General features: G+C 42.9%; 1 protein-coding gene across 2 annotated transcripts in view; it reads left to right on the top strand.

Annotated features, from left to right (window-relative positions):
• The first annotated feature begins 1832 nt into the window (after positions 1-1832).
• The window catches only part of LOC306826866 (uncharacterized protein), a 35774-nt gene continuing 19186 nt past the window's right edge, over positions 1833-18420 (top strand). The window contains exons 1-2 of one of the 2 annotated variants that reach the window (XM_079348410.1): positions 1833-2108; positions 3863-7216. In XM_079348410.1, coding sequence (XP_079204536.1) covers positions 2015-2108; positions 3863-5022 — 1254 coding nt within the window. In that variant the 5' untranslated portion in view covers positions 1833-2014 and the 3' untranslated portion in view covers positions 5023-7216. Of the gene's footprint in view, positions 2109-3862; positions 7217-18420 lie in introns of those variants that run through there. The other variant, XM_079348409.1, reaches the window with a different exon arrangement.

Genomic DNA, 18420 nt, shown 5'->3' with positions numbered 1-18420 from the left:
CCAAGATCTGGGGGAGATAAAAGTCACTGTATACTAAACGTTATAATAAACTCAAAAGAAAGGTCATTTACATATTGTGGTGAGCTGCATAGAAGAAAGACTCTTAGAACGAGATTTGGTCTCAATCAATGCACATTGTCCCAAGCAGGTGCTTATATTATGACAGAACATGAATTCAACAACAACAACACTACACTGCCAACAGCAGGAAATCATGAACATCAATACCCCAAACACTCATGGTTTACACCAAAGTCCCGAACACCCATAATGCTTTGCAGCATCCAGTCCCCGCGATTGGCTCTACGATCGCTACAATAGGTTATATAATATTTAGGTGACAGTTAAATGGATATAAATAAATGTGTTTATAAAAATAAAGTTTAACAATTTTTTACAATTAAATGTAAAGAAATCAGATAGGCTATAGTATGTCACCCATAGCAAGGAACAATGTTTTTACAGTAGCTCTAATACAGTAAATTATGCAATCTTTCTCGATAAATATGGGACATTGATACTTTAATTTCTCCACGTCAGTACAGTAAAAATCAAATACAGTAAATGATGCTGTCTGTGTATTTATGTGTGACTTTTAAACTTGAATTTTTCCAAATTGATACAGTAAAAATGTTTGATATTGAGTTTACTTGCAGTCTAATATGTATAGAATTCAGAAATACCATCCATATCCAGGAATTATTTAGCAAAGTGATTTTACAGTATCTCAAATGCATTCAAATCTGCAATAACTTGGTATAAATGTGGGACTTTTCTTTTGGTATTTCTGCAATCTGGTGCAGTAAAGGTACTTGATATTAAGCATTTCTTTTTTTCATCGCGGGCGCATGGAACACTAAAATGTCGTTTCTTCATATTTTAAATGTAGGTTCTATGCATATTTTACTGTTTTAAATACCTTTATTTTGAAAACCGGAAGAAAAGACACGCCGTTTCTCCGCATTTACCATAATGCCGAGAACACGTGCACACTCGAATTTTAAGTGCGGCTGACTTGACCACGGAGATCGAAAGTACGGCTGGCTTGACCGCAGTATTGAACTTGACAGTTGTCTCAGCCGTGATAACTTGCACAAAAAGGCTGGAAAACAAATATTTGTTTCACAATGAAGTTGTTTTTCAAAAACAAAAGCGGCAATTTCAACATGTACAAACATCATGTGTTATATCCAAGTATAATACAGTTTGTAATACGGGAAACCATTTGTAAATCCCTCTATATTTCATGGGGTTTAGGGTATTTTTGTTTAAGCTTATCGCTTACCTTTACCTTTAGCACGTCGATAGCCTGACCCAAGATAGTTGCCACGTTGCTACATCGGAGAATGAGTCATCTAGTGTTTTCAATGGTAAATGGACTTGAGCTTGTATAGCACTTTTCTAGTCTTCTAGTCTTCCGACTACTCAAAGCACTTTTACACCGCAGATCACACCTACCCATTCACACCCATTCCCACTGATGGCTGGTTATATGCCCATTTAGACATGTTGCTCGCAGGAGCTGGGGATCGAACCCTTCCGATTGGGGGACGACAACTCTACCAACTGAGCCACAGCCGCCCCTGGTCAAAACGATGTGATCGCCTTTTCCTTAGTTCTCTATGAATTCTCATAACACCTTCCCTAAGTCCTTTATGAATTCTCCTAACACCTTTCTTGAACCCCGTGACGTTTTCACGGGGTTAAAGTGGATAGTGAAAGTAGATAGGAGGGGCAATCCAATGCACCATTGATTCTGGTCTGTATCAGAAGATATGAATGAAGTACACACTCCTCGACTGTAGAGGGCAGTATTACATTCTACAGTGTAGAGGCTTTCGGGGGGGAAATGGAAGAAGAAGAAGAAGAAGATGGCGGAGCTGGTGCGGCGTGTTTTTTGAACTCTGTCTATTTGTCCTAATTTTACACGAACTTTACCATCCATCTCAATGATACTGATCGTATGAGTCCCTAATACAACATACCGACGTTTTAAGCGGAAAGTGCTCCGGAAATGACGACCAACAAGAAGCTGTGTTTAAGCCGCAGGAGCACGCTGATTGGCGGCCACGATGACGCTAAGATGGAGGTCTCTACGATGAACTCTTGTGAGTATTTGGATCATTTCTATTCTGAATGCTCTCGTTGTGCTGTGCTGTTCAATAGACTTCAACATAATTAGTTCACTAATATGGTTTCTTTCAGCTGTTGTTTATAAAACACTGCACGTTTAGACACATAGAAGTCATCAAATATCACTTAAAAACTGTTAATTGTTGAACTACTTTCAGGCGAGCTTAGCAATTAGCCTTTTTTTTTTACTACAACGGATAAAACACAATTGTTTATTGAAACTAAAACAATCTGGGGGCGTGTTTGCATTATCCCAAGAGACATTTGTCAAAATTATCTTTCAAAGATAGATTATAGCCATAGACTGTCTAAATGCAAGTTACTGCTGCAGTAAAGAACACTTCCAGAAAATGAGGGGGACGGGGGGAATGTTTACGACATGATAACTCGTGTTTTTAGCGGCAGAAAATGAGTGTGAACCCTACAACCAAAACTTAATAAGTGTATCTGGAGGAAATTACCTACCCTGCCTTTAACTACACTGTTATAAAAAAATAAAGTGAACACTAAAATACCATCCTAGATCTGCACGAGTAAAGTATTCTTATTAAATACTTTGTTCTTTACATAGTTGAATGTGCTGACAAACAAAATTACACAAAAATGATCAATGGAGTAACACTCAAAATTAAAGTGTAAACACACTACAGGCAGATCCAACTTTGATGTAATGTCCTTAAAACAAGTCCAAATGAGGCTCAGTAGTGTGTGTAGCCTCCACATGCCTGTAAGACCTTCCTACAACGCCTGGGCATGCTCCTTCTCCTGATGGATCTCCTCCCAGACCTGAACTAAAGCATCCTCCCCCTCCTGGACGGTCTGTGGTGCATCGTGGCGTTGGTGGATGGAGCGAGACACAATGTCCCAGATTTGCTCAATTGGATTCAGGTCTGGCCAACAGGCGGGCCAGTCCATAGCATCAATGTCTTCTTTTTACAGACACATGAGGTCTAGCATTGTCTTGCATTAGGAGGAACCCAAGGCCACCCGCACCAGCATATGGTCTCACAAGGGGTCTAAATCCCAGTTTCTCTGGACACTACGCTGACAGACACAGCAAACCTTCCTGCCACAGCTCGCATTGATGTGCATCCTGGATGAGCTGCACTACCTGAGCCACTTGTGTCGGTTGTAGACTCCGTCTCCTACCACGAGAGTGAAAGCACCGCTAGCATTAAAAAGTGGCCAAAACATCAGGCAGAAAGCATCAGAACTGAGAAGTTGTCTGGAGTCACCACCTGCAGAACCTCTCCTTTATTGGGGGTGTATTGCTAATTGCTTATAATTTCCACCTGTTGTCTATTCCATTTGCAGAACAGCTTGTGAAACTGATTGTCTATCAGTGTTGCCTCCTAAGTGGACAGTTTGATTTCACAGAGGTGTGATTGACTTGGAAATACATTGTGTTGTTTAAGTGTTCCCTTTATTTTTTGAGCAGTGTAGTGTCTTCAGTCTAGCACGAGTTCCTTCTTTTCTTTCAGAGTAAAGGTAGGTTTGTATCCAAAAAGGAAGTAAAAAAGTAAGTAAAGTGGCATAAGCTTAAAACAAAGTTACAAAATAAAAGCATTAAAAACTTTTTTTAAATGCAAAATAAGTGAATTGAAAACATGACTAAAATGTGATCAATTCCAACTCACTATTCATTTTCAGTCATTAAAATGAATTAATTTGACAGGCCTTATTAATATTGTCTTAAATATGGTTAATGTTTGTTAACTGTGTCCTGCAGATGTCCAGCAGCTGTCGGTGAGTAAAGAAGAGCTTCCACCTGAGCAGCAGGAGTGGAGCCACATTCTGGACCAGGAGGACACTAAGCCCCAACACATTAAAAAAGAACATGAGGAAGTGTGGATCAGTCAGCTTCAAGGACTGGAGGAGGCTGATACCACCAAGTTTACCTTCACTCCCGTCTCTGTGAAGAGTGAAGATGATGAAGAGAAACCTCAGTCCTCACAGCTTCATCACAGACAAACTGAACAGATGAAAACAGGAGCTGATGGAGAGGACTGTGGAGAGGCAGAACCAGAGAGGGACTCAGATCCAGAGAGATCTTTACGACCAGAGATTGAGGTCGAGATTGAAGACTCTGATGAACCTGATACAGATGACAGTCATGATTGGCAAGAGACAAGAGAAGATCTGTCACAATTAAACTTTAAAATTAACAAACTAAAGACTGGAAAGAGAGCACCACATAGGTGCTCAGAGTGTGGTAAACAATTTAACCAGAAAGGGTCACTGACCATACACATGATGACTCACACAGGAGAGAAACCCTTCAGCTGCTCTGAGTGTGGTAAACGTTTTACCAATAGAGGAAGTCTGGCCCCACACATGGTAGTCCACAGTGGAGAAAAACCCTTTAGCTGCTCTGAGTGTGGTAAAAAATTTACCCATAGAGGAAGTCTGGCTAAACACATGTTAGTTCACAGTGGAGATAAACCCTTCAGCTGCTCTGAGTGTGGTAAACATTTTACCCATAGAAGAAATATGGCCAGACACATGTTAGTTCACAGTGAAGACAAACCATTCAGTTGCAATGAGTGTGGTAAAAAATTTACCCATAAAAGAAGTCTGGCCACACACATGTTAGTTCACAGTGGAGAGAACGCTTATAGCTGCTCTGAGTGTGGTAAACGTTTTACCCGAAGAGGAAGTCTGGCCAGACACATGTTAGTTCACAGTGGAGAGAAACCCTTCAGCTGCTCTGAGTGTGGTAAAAGATTTAACGCTAAACAACATCTGGCCACACACATGTTAGTTCACAGTGGAGAGAAACCATTTGGCTGCTCTGAGTGTGGTAAAAGATTTAGACAAAAGGGGGATCTGAAGACACACAACAAAATTCACCAACGTGAGAAAGCAAAATTCTCGTCTAGTCTAATTTGACTCTTCATGTGTCCCAACTTGGCAGGCAAACTAATAGACGATTAATCACTTTATCTTTGTACCCCCTTGAATATTGGTAGCAGGTCTAGATACTCTTTAGATAATGAAAGACAGAAGAGTGGGACCTCTACTGTGAAGTATCTTTGAATGCCTATTTAACTTTTAAATGGATGTACTCTATGATGGCAGTGTAGAAGTGCACCATCATGCTCTTTGGCAGGTTGAACTTCTTCAGCCGTCACAGGAAGTACATCCTCTGCTGTCCTTTATTGATGAGGGAGGCGATGTTCAGCTCCCACTTGAGGTCCTTAGGCAATGGTGGTCCTCAGGAAACGGGAAGACTCTAGTAGACAACATGGAGTGATGGGGCTGGCGGAGGCTGCATTTTTCCTGAAGACCACAACCATGTCCGCTGTCTTCAGAGTGTGAAGCGCTAGGTTGTTGTTGCTGCACCAGGTCACTAGATGGTCAGCCTCCCACCTGTAGGCAGACTTATCCCCACTAGAGATGAGTCCAATGAGGGTGGTGTCGTCTGCCAGTAGTTTTCAACAGACTAGTGACTGGAGGTGCAGCTGTTGGTGTACAGAGAGAAGAGCAGAGGAGAAAGAATGTAGCCTTGAGGCATTCTTCCCCAGCTTCACCTGCTGTCAGACAGGAAGTGTGTGATCCACCTGCAGGTGGAGTCTGGCATGTTCAGCTAAGAGAGCTTGTCCTGGAGCAGGGCCGGGGATTATTATGTTAAAGGCAGAGCTGATATCCACAAATAGGATCCTGACTTAGTTTACTGCTGAGTCCAGATGCTCGAAGATAAATTGAAGGGCTAGGTTGAAATCTGTAGGCGTACTGTAGGGGTCCAGGAGGGCGTCTATGATGTCTTTGAGGTGTGAAAGCACAAGGCACTGAAAAGACTTAATCACCACAGAGGTCAGGGCGACAGGTCTGAAGTCATTAAGTCCTGTGGTCCTTGGTTTTTTGGGCACAAGGATGATGGTGGAGGACTTGAATCAGGATGGTACGTGCAACATCTCCAATGAGGCATTAAAAATGTCCGTGACGACTGGATACAGCTGATCCGCACAGTGCTTCAAGGTGGGAGGGAGACACAAATTCTGGTGCAGCTGCTTTGTGGGGGTTCTGTCTCTTAAATATCTTATTTACCTGATTGAAAAGGTGTCGGGGATAGGGCTGTTGGAGTGGACAGTTGTTGAGCGGCCTGTGCCTCTGCTGTGGTGGCGGAGGTATGTTGTGAAGGGAAGTCGCTGGTTTCCGGGCTATCCCATTGTCTATAAAGGACAGTAGAACTCTTTTAGCCCCGTTTCCACACAGCAGTCCGGTACGGTTTGGTTCGATTTAAGCCTGATCCCATTTGTGTTTCCACAGCCACCCGTGCCGTATTTGGTAAGCCGGATCCCGATGGCCGCTACGTAATAGCATCACATGATATTAGCTAACTAATAAATTCAACAAAGATTAAGAAAGCAACACAAACAAAACCAACAATGGAAGACATCCAGCAGTTCATCTCCTCTGTCACTGACATGTGACTCTTTATTACAAGAACTCAACCCAGCTTTGTTTCAGGGAAGGCTGTGAGCGGCGAGGACAAATACAGACGTAAACAATCAGCTGTGTTACAGTCAGTGGTTTAAACACGGCAGAGTTTTGTTTGCTGATGTCACACGGGAAGTGATGATTCCTTCGACCAATCAGTGGACTTTAGTGTTTAGCTCCACCTTTTCGGGTAGGCTCGATATTCTTGGATACCCAACGGAAGGGTCCCAAAAAGTGGGAATCTTTCCCGGGATTAGTCTATGGAAACGCTGTAAAATGCGTGTCGTACCAAGAAGAACCGAGCCGGACAGCTCGGTGGAAATAGGGCTTTAGAATAAAATGGCTCACCTTCATGAACGTTTATACATTAGAAGAATACTGCAGGAGACATGATTCAACATCACACTTGAGGTTCAGTGTCATGCTCAAACAATTGGTTGTACAAAGGGTTAATCTCTCATAGCTACCTACCAAAACTACCGAGACCTACTGGCCAGATGTTTAATCACAGGCAGTTGTATCTTAACCACATATGTGATGCACTGAAATCCTTGTGTATGTTATGGCTCTTGGGAATGACAATGAATTGCGATAAATGTATGACCATATCATTTCTCTAAATAAATCATTATGTATATAATAACATATATTTTTTAATCTTTTGTGTGTGCATTTTCCTGGAACAGTAGTATCACATGATATGGCATGTTGTGTAACGTTTTTCTGTCACTTTAGGAAAATGGCATAGGCTTCAGAGGAAAAGGAAAGTGCTTGTGGAACTAGGATGAGGGCACTGAATATGCTTGTGCAACTTGGACTATGATGTCCTGAACAAGGGACATTTCTTCACTTTTATTCAGAAATAACAGTTTCTCTACAGTTTTTGGTTTTAAGCGATTCTGGGCTTTTTAACAACCTCTCCAGCCTTTGAAACACGCTTTCCCAGGGTACAGAAGATGCCGGCGAGCACAAAAACAAACAAAGTGGGGTCCGGTAATTTTTGCCTCTCCCAGTACTCCAGAGGGTTTTCCAGCCTGCTTATATATTTGGCTCTGAGATGTAGCGCTGGAACTCCACAGTGGCATCTGCGGTCTTCCCCGCCTCCAAGACGCTGGTATCTAAACGATCCAAACGTCCATCAAATCAAACGCCCTTTCCTCCACAGCGTCACATGACACGACATCAGCTGATCATGTTCAGCTGTCAATCAGCCTAACAGCTGTTTATGTCCACACAAACACATACTGTATTATTTTTAATCAAACACACTATTATTCCTAATCAAACACTGTATTATTTATAATCAAACAAACACTATTATTTATGATCAAACACTTATTTATAATCAAACACACTATAATCAAACCACACTGTATTATTTCTAATCAAACACTTATTAATAAGCAAACACACTATTGTTTCTAATCAATCACACTATTATTTCCAATCACATGCACTGTATTATTCCTGTAGGTGCTAAATATATATATCAGTTGTCTACCACATGGGGGAGTGTAGCTTGGTGTGGCAGGGGAAGTGGTATATTGCACAGGTGTTAGGAGCCAGGTAATGAGGCATGGGTGACGGGGAGATCAGACGGTTTTTACCGCTGTCACGGGCATGCAGGATCATCACCTCAATCATCACTTCACCATCACGTAAGAAACCATAATGTTGTATGAGATCCGAATTTAAATTAAATGGGAACCTCACCCAACAGGAGACAGTGTTTGGACATTCATTCAGCGCGTCAAATCCCAAGATCTGTTCCCGCACCCAGCTGAGTGGCCGATCGTCTGATCGTCACTACACAAGTAAAAACTGTGATCTCACCTGGATAATGTGTACGATCGGGAAGGTCCTGGATAGCGGCTCTGTTTCTTCTTTGAATGTCACTAAAACATCCCGAAAGTGAAGCAAAGCACGACCAGGAGTTCCCAGGTGAGCGCCTTCACGCGGATTGAAATGTTTGGAACGGCGTTGCGCTGTGCACGCGACAGTGGGCCGCTTTGACAATGTATTCATTCAATCATGTCCCCAATGGTGTTGATCTGCTCGTATTCATTAAAATATAAGGAGGAAAACGCTACTCAAATGGTATTGTGATTGTGTGGCTTGGACACCGAAAGCGCACAGGTTGTGTGAGAGCCCTGTGTTGGAGCGTCTTCCATTAAAGGAGTAGTGCACAGTTTTTGAAAATGAATGAAATGCAAGGCCCAACAGCTGAAACGGAGTCTACAGAGACACAAGATGATGGCACTGGAAAAAGAACAAGAAAACTTTCTTTAAAAGGAATAACAATGACAATGGAGAGGCTACAAAAGGAAAGGAATACCAATTTAAAACAAGCCAGCAAATTAAAACCACAAATCACCACTCTTCTGGCTTCCAAGGAAAACTTGTCTGTTGTTCAACAAAATCTGAAACAGTTCAAAAGCTTGTGTCAAAATGCTACTGATCTCCATAACTCATTGTTCACTGGGTTTCCTCTGCCCCAGGAGGAGCAGACAAAGCAAGAAACATGGTTTAATTCCAAAAAGGCTGACAATGACCTATTTGTTGAAGAAATATCAAAATGGTTGAAAGAAAATGGTGGTTTACATGATGGTGATGAAAATGATGATGAAAATGTGAAATCTGTGTACCAAGACAACATTAATCCTGAAGACAATGTGTCTAATATGTCCAGCAAAAGGTCAAGCAAAAGAAGTCATTCTAGCAGATCATCTGGTTCTGGTTCTATTGCATGTGCACGCTTAAAGGCAAAGGCAGAAAAAGCAGCTTTGATGGAGCGAGCTGCTGCTCTGCAAAAGAGACATGACCTGGAGACACAAGAGGAAAACCTCAAACAGGAAAAGGAAAAGCTAAGGAAAATGAAGGAAAAGCTGGAGTTTGATACACAACTTGCTGCTGCTACTGCAAAACTCTCTGTGCTGGAAGGCAGTGACGAGGAAATGGTTTCTTCAAATGGTATGAATTCCTATGTGAGCAAAGGGCTTAAACAACAACACCTTGAACTTGATGCAACAATAAGGGAATTTGTACCAAAAACAAAAGCTCCAGCATTATATCAAAGTTCAAGAGCACCACATGTTTCATCTGCACATGATGTGAGACCAAAACTAAGAATGCAAACAAATTCGGTGCAGTATAATGGGATCTCACAAGCGGAGGACAGAACTCGCAATCTACAGTTGGCACCAAACACTGGAATGTCTCATTCAAATCTAAGGTCTGAATCTCAAAATGTTGTCACAGCGTCAGCTGCTGCACCCTTCAGGTCAGTAGCTGCACAGGAAAATAAAAGGCACAGGCTTCAATCTTCACAAAATATTGCAAATGTTATTAACCAGGATGCAGTTTGTGGAATCATGCAAAGGCAAAATGAAATTACAGCAATGCTTGTGCAACAGCAAATGGCAGCTACTCTACCACAAAGAGACATCACTGTATTTGATGGTGACCCCTTAAAGCAGCGGTGGGCAATCTTTTTTTTTACAAGGGGCCACATGAGACAGTCACATTTTGTCAGAGGGCCGCACCAACGATAACTTAAACTCTGCTCAACGTTGTCTTAATGTAAAATACAAAATGATATATTTTGAATAGCTGGTGCTGGCAATCGGAAGAATAAAAACAGTCTGTAAATATTTGTAGAAATAGGCTTTGTTAAATTGTGGTGTACAGGTCAAATAAGAAAATGCTACTATAGATGTAATAAACAAAAAAAAGTGAAATGTCGTGACATTTATTTTTAACTTTGTTATCTTCACAAGCAAAGAAAAACTTTATAACATGTCAAAACAATAACTTTGATTGTTTTTCATCTCATTCATTCACTTCAGTGAGAATAATCCAGTCTAGCTTCATCCAGTCTCTTAGTCTTTAGTCTTGTACACATTAGTCATTTATTACCCGTTTATTTTTAGTTCATTGTTATTTAATGTTAAATTGTACACAGAGAGCACAGGCTACCAAAAATAAATTCCCTTTTTGTTAAACATACCTGGCCAATAAAACTGATTCTGATTCTATCGTGGGCTTCAACAAGGACATTTAAATCTGGCTCTGTGAATGACAGCTGAGAGGTGCTCATCACTGATAGAGGATCTGTGTTTGGATTTGTTGAACTTCATCACTGAGAATGTTTGTGCACAAAGAGAACAAGCATCTTCTGAAAAATATTATAGTCAAAGTCCATCAGCTGAAGCTCCAAGTTTGCAGCGATGTCCTCAACCCGCCTCCTCACAGTGCGTCAGGAGAGTGGCACGTTGTCACGTGCTCCTGTTTCTCCGTCAGTGCAAAAGAGTCCAATTAACACTCCTTAATAAACTCTCCGTCAAAAAAGGCCTTACTGTTTCCGGCGACTCGTCCTGACGGCTGCATCTCTGGCTGTGTAACGTGTTGTAAAAACCCCTTGTTGGGTTTGCAGCTTTGCTAGCAACGTAGTTTACCTTCACTCGCACGCGCACTGCGTCCGTCCATACGGAAGTAATACGAACGTAGCGCCTTTCAAAATAAAAGCGTCAGCGTTGTATTGCATGCACGGCTTAAATATACAGGATTGATTTATGATTGGCATCGCGGGGGCCAGACAGGGATGCACAACGGGCCGGGTGTGGCCCGCGGGCCGTAGTTTGCCCACCCCTGCCTTAAAGTATATTTCCTTTATTAGGAGTTTTGAACATTGTGTTGAAGAGTGAACCACCAGCTATCAAGACTGTTTGAGTTATCTGGAACAATACACCAGGGGGCAGCCAAGACAGCTGGTACAAAGCTGTCTACACATGAGGCCAGAGCAAGGATACCAAAGGGCAAAAGATCTTCTGAAGGAGCACTTTGGCAACGAACACAAAATAGCAACAGCCTATACGGACAGAGAATTTGGATGGCCTGTTATTAAAACGGAGGACGTTCAGGCGCTGCAGGAATACACATTGTTTTTAAGAGGATGCTGCAATGCAATGAATGAAGTACAGTACATGGACGAGATGAACGTTCCATCAAACATGAGACTTGTTATAATGAAGTGTCCATACAGGCTGAGGGAAAGGTGGAGGTCTGCAGCAGGTGATATCGAAAGAGGAGGATATAGGGCCACATTCCCAGACATAGTGAATTTTCTGGAGAACCAAGTCAAAATCCTGTCTCATCCACTCTTTGGAGATATTTCAGATGTACGACCAAGTATCTTAACAAAGGCTGTAAATAGGAGCAATCAACTATCCAGAAGCAGATTTTCAACAACTGTTGCAGCTACTAACCATACTGTACCTCTTCAGGCCTCAGTTTACAGGACACCACAGCAACCCACAACATCTAAGGAGCCAGCCTCAGTATCATGCCTTTATTGTAAAGAGCAACACCCATTGCTACGATGTTCAGAGCTGAATAAAATTGCTCACAGGGAGAAAATAGATTTCATGAGGGAAAAAGGAATCTGTTTTGGATGCTTGAGAGTTGGCCATATGAGCAAAGAATGCAGAAGTCGTCTGACTTGTGACAAGTGCAATTTAAAACATCCAACTGTTCTGCATGTGTACAATAAAGAAAGGGTTAACAAACCACAGGAAACATCAGTCAGTAGCGCACTCGTCTCACTGTAGGCAGGTGGTTGCACTGGGGCCGGAGACAAAGACTGTACTCTTTCAATTGTGCCAGTACAGTTAAAATCAAAGAACGGAAGTAAAACATGGCAGACGTATGCCTTCTTAGACCCTGGAAGTACAGCAACCTTTTGTACCAAGCGTTTTAAGGAGAAGCTGAATTTGCAGGGCATCAGGACCAGTATTCTGTTGCGCACTATGGGCCAGGAAAACGTTGTTGAAAGTGATGTTATTAAAGGCCTCGAAGTATCCGGATTGAATGGTAACCAATTTGTTGAACTTCCAGAAATGTTTACTCAAGAAACAATTCCTGTGTCAAGATGCAACATCCCTACTCAGCGAGATATTGAAAGGTGGGAGTATCTAAAAGACATCAGGATCCCAGAATTGGCGCTGAGGTGGAAATTTTGATTGGGACAAATGCACCAAAACTCATGGAGCCCTGGGAAATAATCAACAGTAAAGATGATGGACCTTATGCTGTTAAGACCCTATTGGGGTGGGTCGTCAACGGTCCTTTAAGGGGCAATAGTGCTTGTCAGAGAAGCTGTTCAGCCATTTATGTCAATAGGATATCCATCGTCAAACTGGAGGAGCTGTTGGTTGCTCAGTATAATCAAGACTTCAATGAGAAGGCACTGGAGGAGAAACATGAGATCAAATCAAATCAAATCATGAGATGTCAAGGGAGGACCTAAGATTTTTGGATATCTTGGAGAAGTCTCTGTGTATACAGGAAGGTCATTACTGCACAGACTTACCCTTTAAAGTGGATGACATCACCATGCCAGACAACAGGTGCATAGCTGAACAGCGCATTCAGTGTCTCAAAAGAAAGTTTGAAAGAAATAAGATCTACAAGGATGAGTATACAGCATTTATTACTGAGATGATCGACAATGGATATGCAGAAGTGGTCCCTAAAGATCAGTTGCATAAAAAGGACAGCAGAATGTGGTATCTACCCCATCATGGTGTATACCACCCGAAGAAGAAAACCTTGAGAGTAGTCTTCGATTGTGGAGCCAGGTTTAAAGGAACCTCCTTGAATTGTCAACTTTTACAAGGTCCTGACCTAACCAATACACTGTTTGGTCTTAAGAAGGTTCAGACAGGAGAAGATTGCTTTGATGACTGATGTCCGGGCTATGTTCCATCAGGAAAAGGTGTCAGATAAGCATGTGGATTTTCTTCGTTTTCTGTGGTGGCCTGAGGGAGACACATCAAAGAGCCCAGTGGAACACAGAATGAGAGTACACATCTTTGGAGCAGTTTCATCACCGAGTTGTGCCAACTATGACAGAATGCTGAGGAAGGAACTACAGCTTAACCTGGAGGAGTCCTGTTTCTGGACAGACAGTCAGACTGTGCTAAGGTACATCAGTAATGAGACCAAACGGTTTCACACCTTCGTGGCAAATAGAGTGGCTTCCATAAGGGAAGCAACACGTTGTTCAATGGAGGTACATCAGCTCTCGAAACAATCCTGCTGATGAAGCCTCCAGAGGTCTGACTGCAGATAACTTCTTGGGATGTAGGAGGTGGATTAATGGACCAGACTTTCTTCGAAAGCCAGAGGTGGATTGGCCAAAACCCTTTAACCCACAGCCCATTACTTCAGAAGATCCAGAGGTGATTTCATGGCGAACATCATTATTGCAAATCCTGAAAGTGCGACTACTAAACTCCTAAACTACTTCTCTGACTGGGCTAAGCTAAAGACCTCAGTCGCCTGGTTCCTTCGGTTCAAGATAGTTTTCCTGGAGCTAAGTAGGAAAAGGAAGGAAATTATTGGTGCTGTAACCTCTGCTGGCTCAGCAATACAACCAGAAAAGGTGGACAAAGCCTTGAAGAAGCTTCACTACATGAGACATTGTTGTGGTCATGAATCAAGCTGCTCCACGAGGATCATGGATAATTGGAAGAGTGATGAAGACTTTCCCAGACAAAAATGGATTTGTACGTATAGTACAGTTGAGGACAAAGACAGGACAGTTGGAACGACCCATATCCAAGCTCTTTCTACTCCAAGAAGCAGTGTAAAGGTCATGACCCAATGAGTGAGTCAGGCACTGGAGATCCCTGACTCAAAGAAGATGGAAGAAGATTATTCTTTGTTGCTTCTTTTTTGTTTGTTTGTAATTGTTCATGTCTTCACAATTAGGGGCCGGTGTGTAGGTGCTAAATATATATATCAGTTGTCTACCACAGGGGGGAGTGTAGTTTGGTGTGGCAGGGGAAGTGGTATATTGCACAGGTGTTAGGAGCCAGGTAATGGGTGTTGGGAGATCAGACGTTTTTTACCGCTGTCACGGGCATGCAGGATCATCACCTCAATCATCACTTCACCATCACGTAAGAAACCATAATGTTGTATGAGATCCGAATTTAAATTAAATGGTTTGGACATTGATTCATTCAGCGCGTCAAATCCCAAGATCTGTTCCCGCACCCAGCTGAGTGGCCGATCGTCTGATCGTCACTACAATTCCTAATCGAACAAACACTTTTATTTCTACATTACATTTGAATTATTACATTCAAACAGTCTGAGGGATCAGACCATCATCCTCATCATCTTCAAACATTCAAACAGTCTGAGGGATCAGACCATCATCCTCATCATCTTCAAACATTCAAACAGTCTGAGGGATGATGAACAGAACATGAAGGATGTATGGATTTGATAGAAGTTCTAGAACTTCATATTTGGTTGTTAATCTTCATGTCAGACTCTTTTTAATCCCAGCTCATCACAGAGTGACTCTTTACAAACTCACTGATGTTCATCATCTGTTTAAATGTCCCACGTTTAGCCTCTTTTTAATGTCCCTCTTTTCTCCCCTATTAAACTCTGCTCATGTTGAGAAGTTTCACTGAAGTCTGATCCTGCGAAGTGCTTTCGGTGGAGGATGTTGAGGATGTGTACATATTCGGCTTCATGTTCACCAGGATTGTGCTGATTGGCCTTGGCACAGCCCTGGTGTACCGAAAAATTGGGAAGACGGCAGCTCTGGCGGGAGCACCGAGGCTGCCGGTCATGATGATCGAGATGGGCAAAGCTGTTGGAGCACAGACTGTGGCACTGGCAGAGCTAGGCCGAAGGATGGATGGAATCTGGGGAAAGCTCACTGCGATGCAAGGCGAGTTGAATCTGTTGAGAGCCGGACTTGAAAAACTTTAGGGGGAACAGACAAAACGTGTCCCCCCGTCCTAAAGAAGTTTTGTTGGATTTAATTTGGTTCCCACAGAAGGAAAATTTTCCTCCACGGATGGACAAGGACGGAGACACGCTCCCAATGCTACCCACCCCAACCCACCCCCACATGCACCTGTTGTTTCTGCCGGAGGAGCCCAGGCCAAGGACGTCTCCACTGAGTGGGACTGTGTTTTCGCAATGTTATCAGCGAACTCTGAGAGGCGTCGAGGTTGTCTCCACAGCACACGCAGTGTTTTTCGCCGGTTATCGCGAGTGAGAACATTCTGACCTGAGCGAGCCCGGGGAAGCCAGGCACACACGCACACACAAACATATGACGCATTCTCCTTGCACACACCCGTCTTCCACCCTTACACACTCTGCTACTGTATGTTTGTGTCAAGGGCAATGTTTTTTCCCTGCATTCAATCTGTGCCTCCCTCTACAGGCACAGCATGGAAGTAGTGTTTTTTATGCCCCCCCCTCCCCCTGCATCCTACATGTAACATGCCCTCCCCCTCCCCTCCCCAAAGGTCTGAGATGAAGCCAAATCAGCGCGAAATGTATCGTTGCAGAACCGGTCTCTTGTACCAAACTTGAATTTCCTTCGGGATCAAAAAAGTATCCATCTATCCATCTATCCATCTATCCATCCATCCATCCATCCATCCATCCATCCATCCATCAATAAATACATAAATACATAATTGCTAAGTGATATATAGCACTTGTTTTGGTTGGCAAGTTTCCCCTCCTACCGTGTGGTTTCCCGAGCTTTTGCCATTCCACGCTCCACTGTGCACAGTGTAGTGCACAGAGTTTTGAAGAGCGTAATCAGGCTCAAAAACAGGTTCATCCATTTCCACCTCAAGATGACCGCCAAAGCAGACTTGTAACTCCTGCTTACACTCTTCTGTCCACTTTTTACTACAAGCTTAGCAGTTTTTAACTTCTGCCTGTAGGTCGGGATGAGGTGAATCAGACAGTGAACAAAGAGTCCCAAATCTGCACAGGGAACAGAGCAATATGAATCCTTTATTATTTTTCAGCAGTGGTCCAGCGTTAGCTCCTCTGGTGGGGATATGCTTAACATGCTGTCTGTGTTTTGGAAGTTTGTGGGTTAGATGTGCTCTGTTAAAATCCCCCAGAATGATGAGCAGAGAGTCAGGATGTTTTTTCTCTACGTCTGCTATCTGGTCAGCCGGGTGCAGTGACACGCCTGAGGTGGGATGTATACAAACGAGGACTATAACAAGTGAGAACTCCTGCGGTAAATAAAATCAGAATCAGAATCAGAATCAGAATCAGATTTATTTGTCATTGATACAAGTACAAGTACAACGAAATTGCTTTGGTCAAAGAGGACCGGTCTGCAGCGATACTTCGCAGTGGGAGCATGTCTCACTCCTTGTCCATCCGTGGAGGAAAAATTAACCGTCTGTGGGAACCAGATTAAATCCAACAAACTTCTCAGTACTTTAGGACGAGGGGACACGTTTTGTCTGTCCCCCCTAGAGTTTTTCAAGTCCGGCTCTCAACAGGTTCAACTCGCCTTGCATCGCAGTGAGCTTAGCCCAGATTCCATCCATCCTTCGGCCTAGCTCAGCCAGTGCCACAGTCTGTGCTCCAACCGCTTTGCCCATCTCGATCATCATGACCGGCAGCTTCGGTGCTCCCGCCAGAGCTGCCGTCTTTCCAATTTTCCGGTGCACCAGGGCTATGCCAAGGCCAATCAGCACAATCCCGGTGAACATGAATCCGATTATGTACACATCCTCAACGTCTTCCACCGAAAGCACGTCCAGGCACATGACTCTCCATGTATCCCTCACGTAACCAGCCGGTTTACAGTTTATGAAAAACTCTCCAGATTTGGGCTACACGTCTGCTTCAACCCTGTGACATCTGTGCACCAACCTTGGTTTATGTAGCAGCATATTCCACCTCCTCCTGTCTTCTGAAAGAGAGCTCTTTTACACGGTCCGCTCTGAGGAGCTGAAAGTCTGCTAGGTGTAGAGAGCTATCCGGGGCATATTCACTGAGCCAGCTTTCAGTAAAACACAGGGCGGCAGATCTGCAAAAATCTGTGTTTCTGGTGTTTAGAAGCAGCAGTATGTCCATCTTCTTTGCCAGGGAGCGGACATTCACCAGGTGAATGGATGGAAGCGCAGTGCGTAATCCCTGCTGCCTCAGTTTAACAAGCGCGCCTGCTCAAGTATTCAAGAGTTGACTCGTTTGCTCCAGAATGGTTTGAAACCTGTCCTGAAGAAAACTTGAACAAATGGTTTTATTACAGGTGTTGTTGCTAAATGTTGACAGTAAATTTGTAGGTTTGAGTTTGTTTTTGTCTGTTGCATTGTGTTCAGTATACCAGGACATAATATTAATCTTACTTCTTAACCACAATACACATTATTTAACAATCTCCAACTTTTTGAACTCATTTCTGAAAACTTGAAGAAAATGGATTTGTCCACTCTTCTCCTTCTCTGTTTCAAAAGAATAGTGATAGCCCTTTAAAAGCATCTGGTCAGTTGTGATCCATTAAACAGTAATCCAAAAAAATCCAAATCTAAAAAATATACAAAAAAATATGCATGGAAGAAGCAGAAAAAAATATACAAAAAAAGGCTAAACCTATTACAAACAAATATGTGAACAATAAAGTAAATAATACAGAATGACAACCCGATGAGCCATCTGATAGCCGGGGTCGTGCAGTCTGCGGACGATCTTACATCTCATACGATTGGTTTGAACATGAGAGTTCTCTTATTGTAAGACGACACTTTAAATGAATCTTTCCCAGCTGACTCATTTACAGTTTTTGAGGTCCAGCCAGTATGCCAGACTAAATTCAGGCCTGTGTCCCTTTGGAGGACCATGACAAAAGACTCTTTATCCCAGCATGCCTTGCAGGTACTCCCAGAATGCTCTGCAACACCTAACACACAGGTTTGGGGTGAATAAAATCAGATGTCTCTCATGGTTCCTTCTCTTCAAATACTTCCAGCATCCAGAGAAGTCTACTCCTGCTTCACA

Source organism: Symphodus melops (genome assembly GCF_947650265.1).
Source record: "Symphodus melops genome assembly, chromosome: 7".
NCBI classification, from domain to species: Eukaryota; Metazoa; Chordata; class Actinopteri; order Labriformes; family Labridae; genus Symphodus; species Symphodus melops.
Note: the sequence above shows the minus strand (reverse complement) of the source record. Positions and strands in the feature narration are given on the sequence as shown.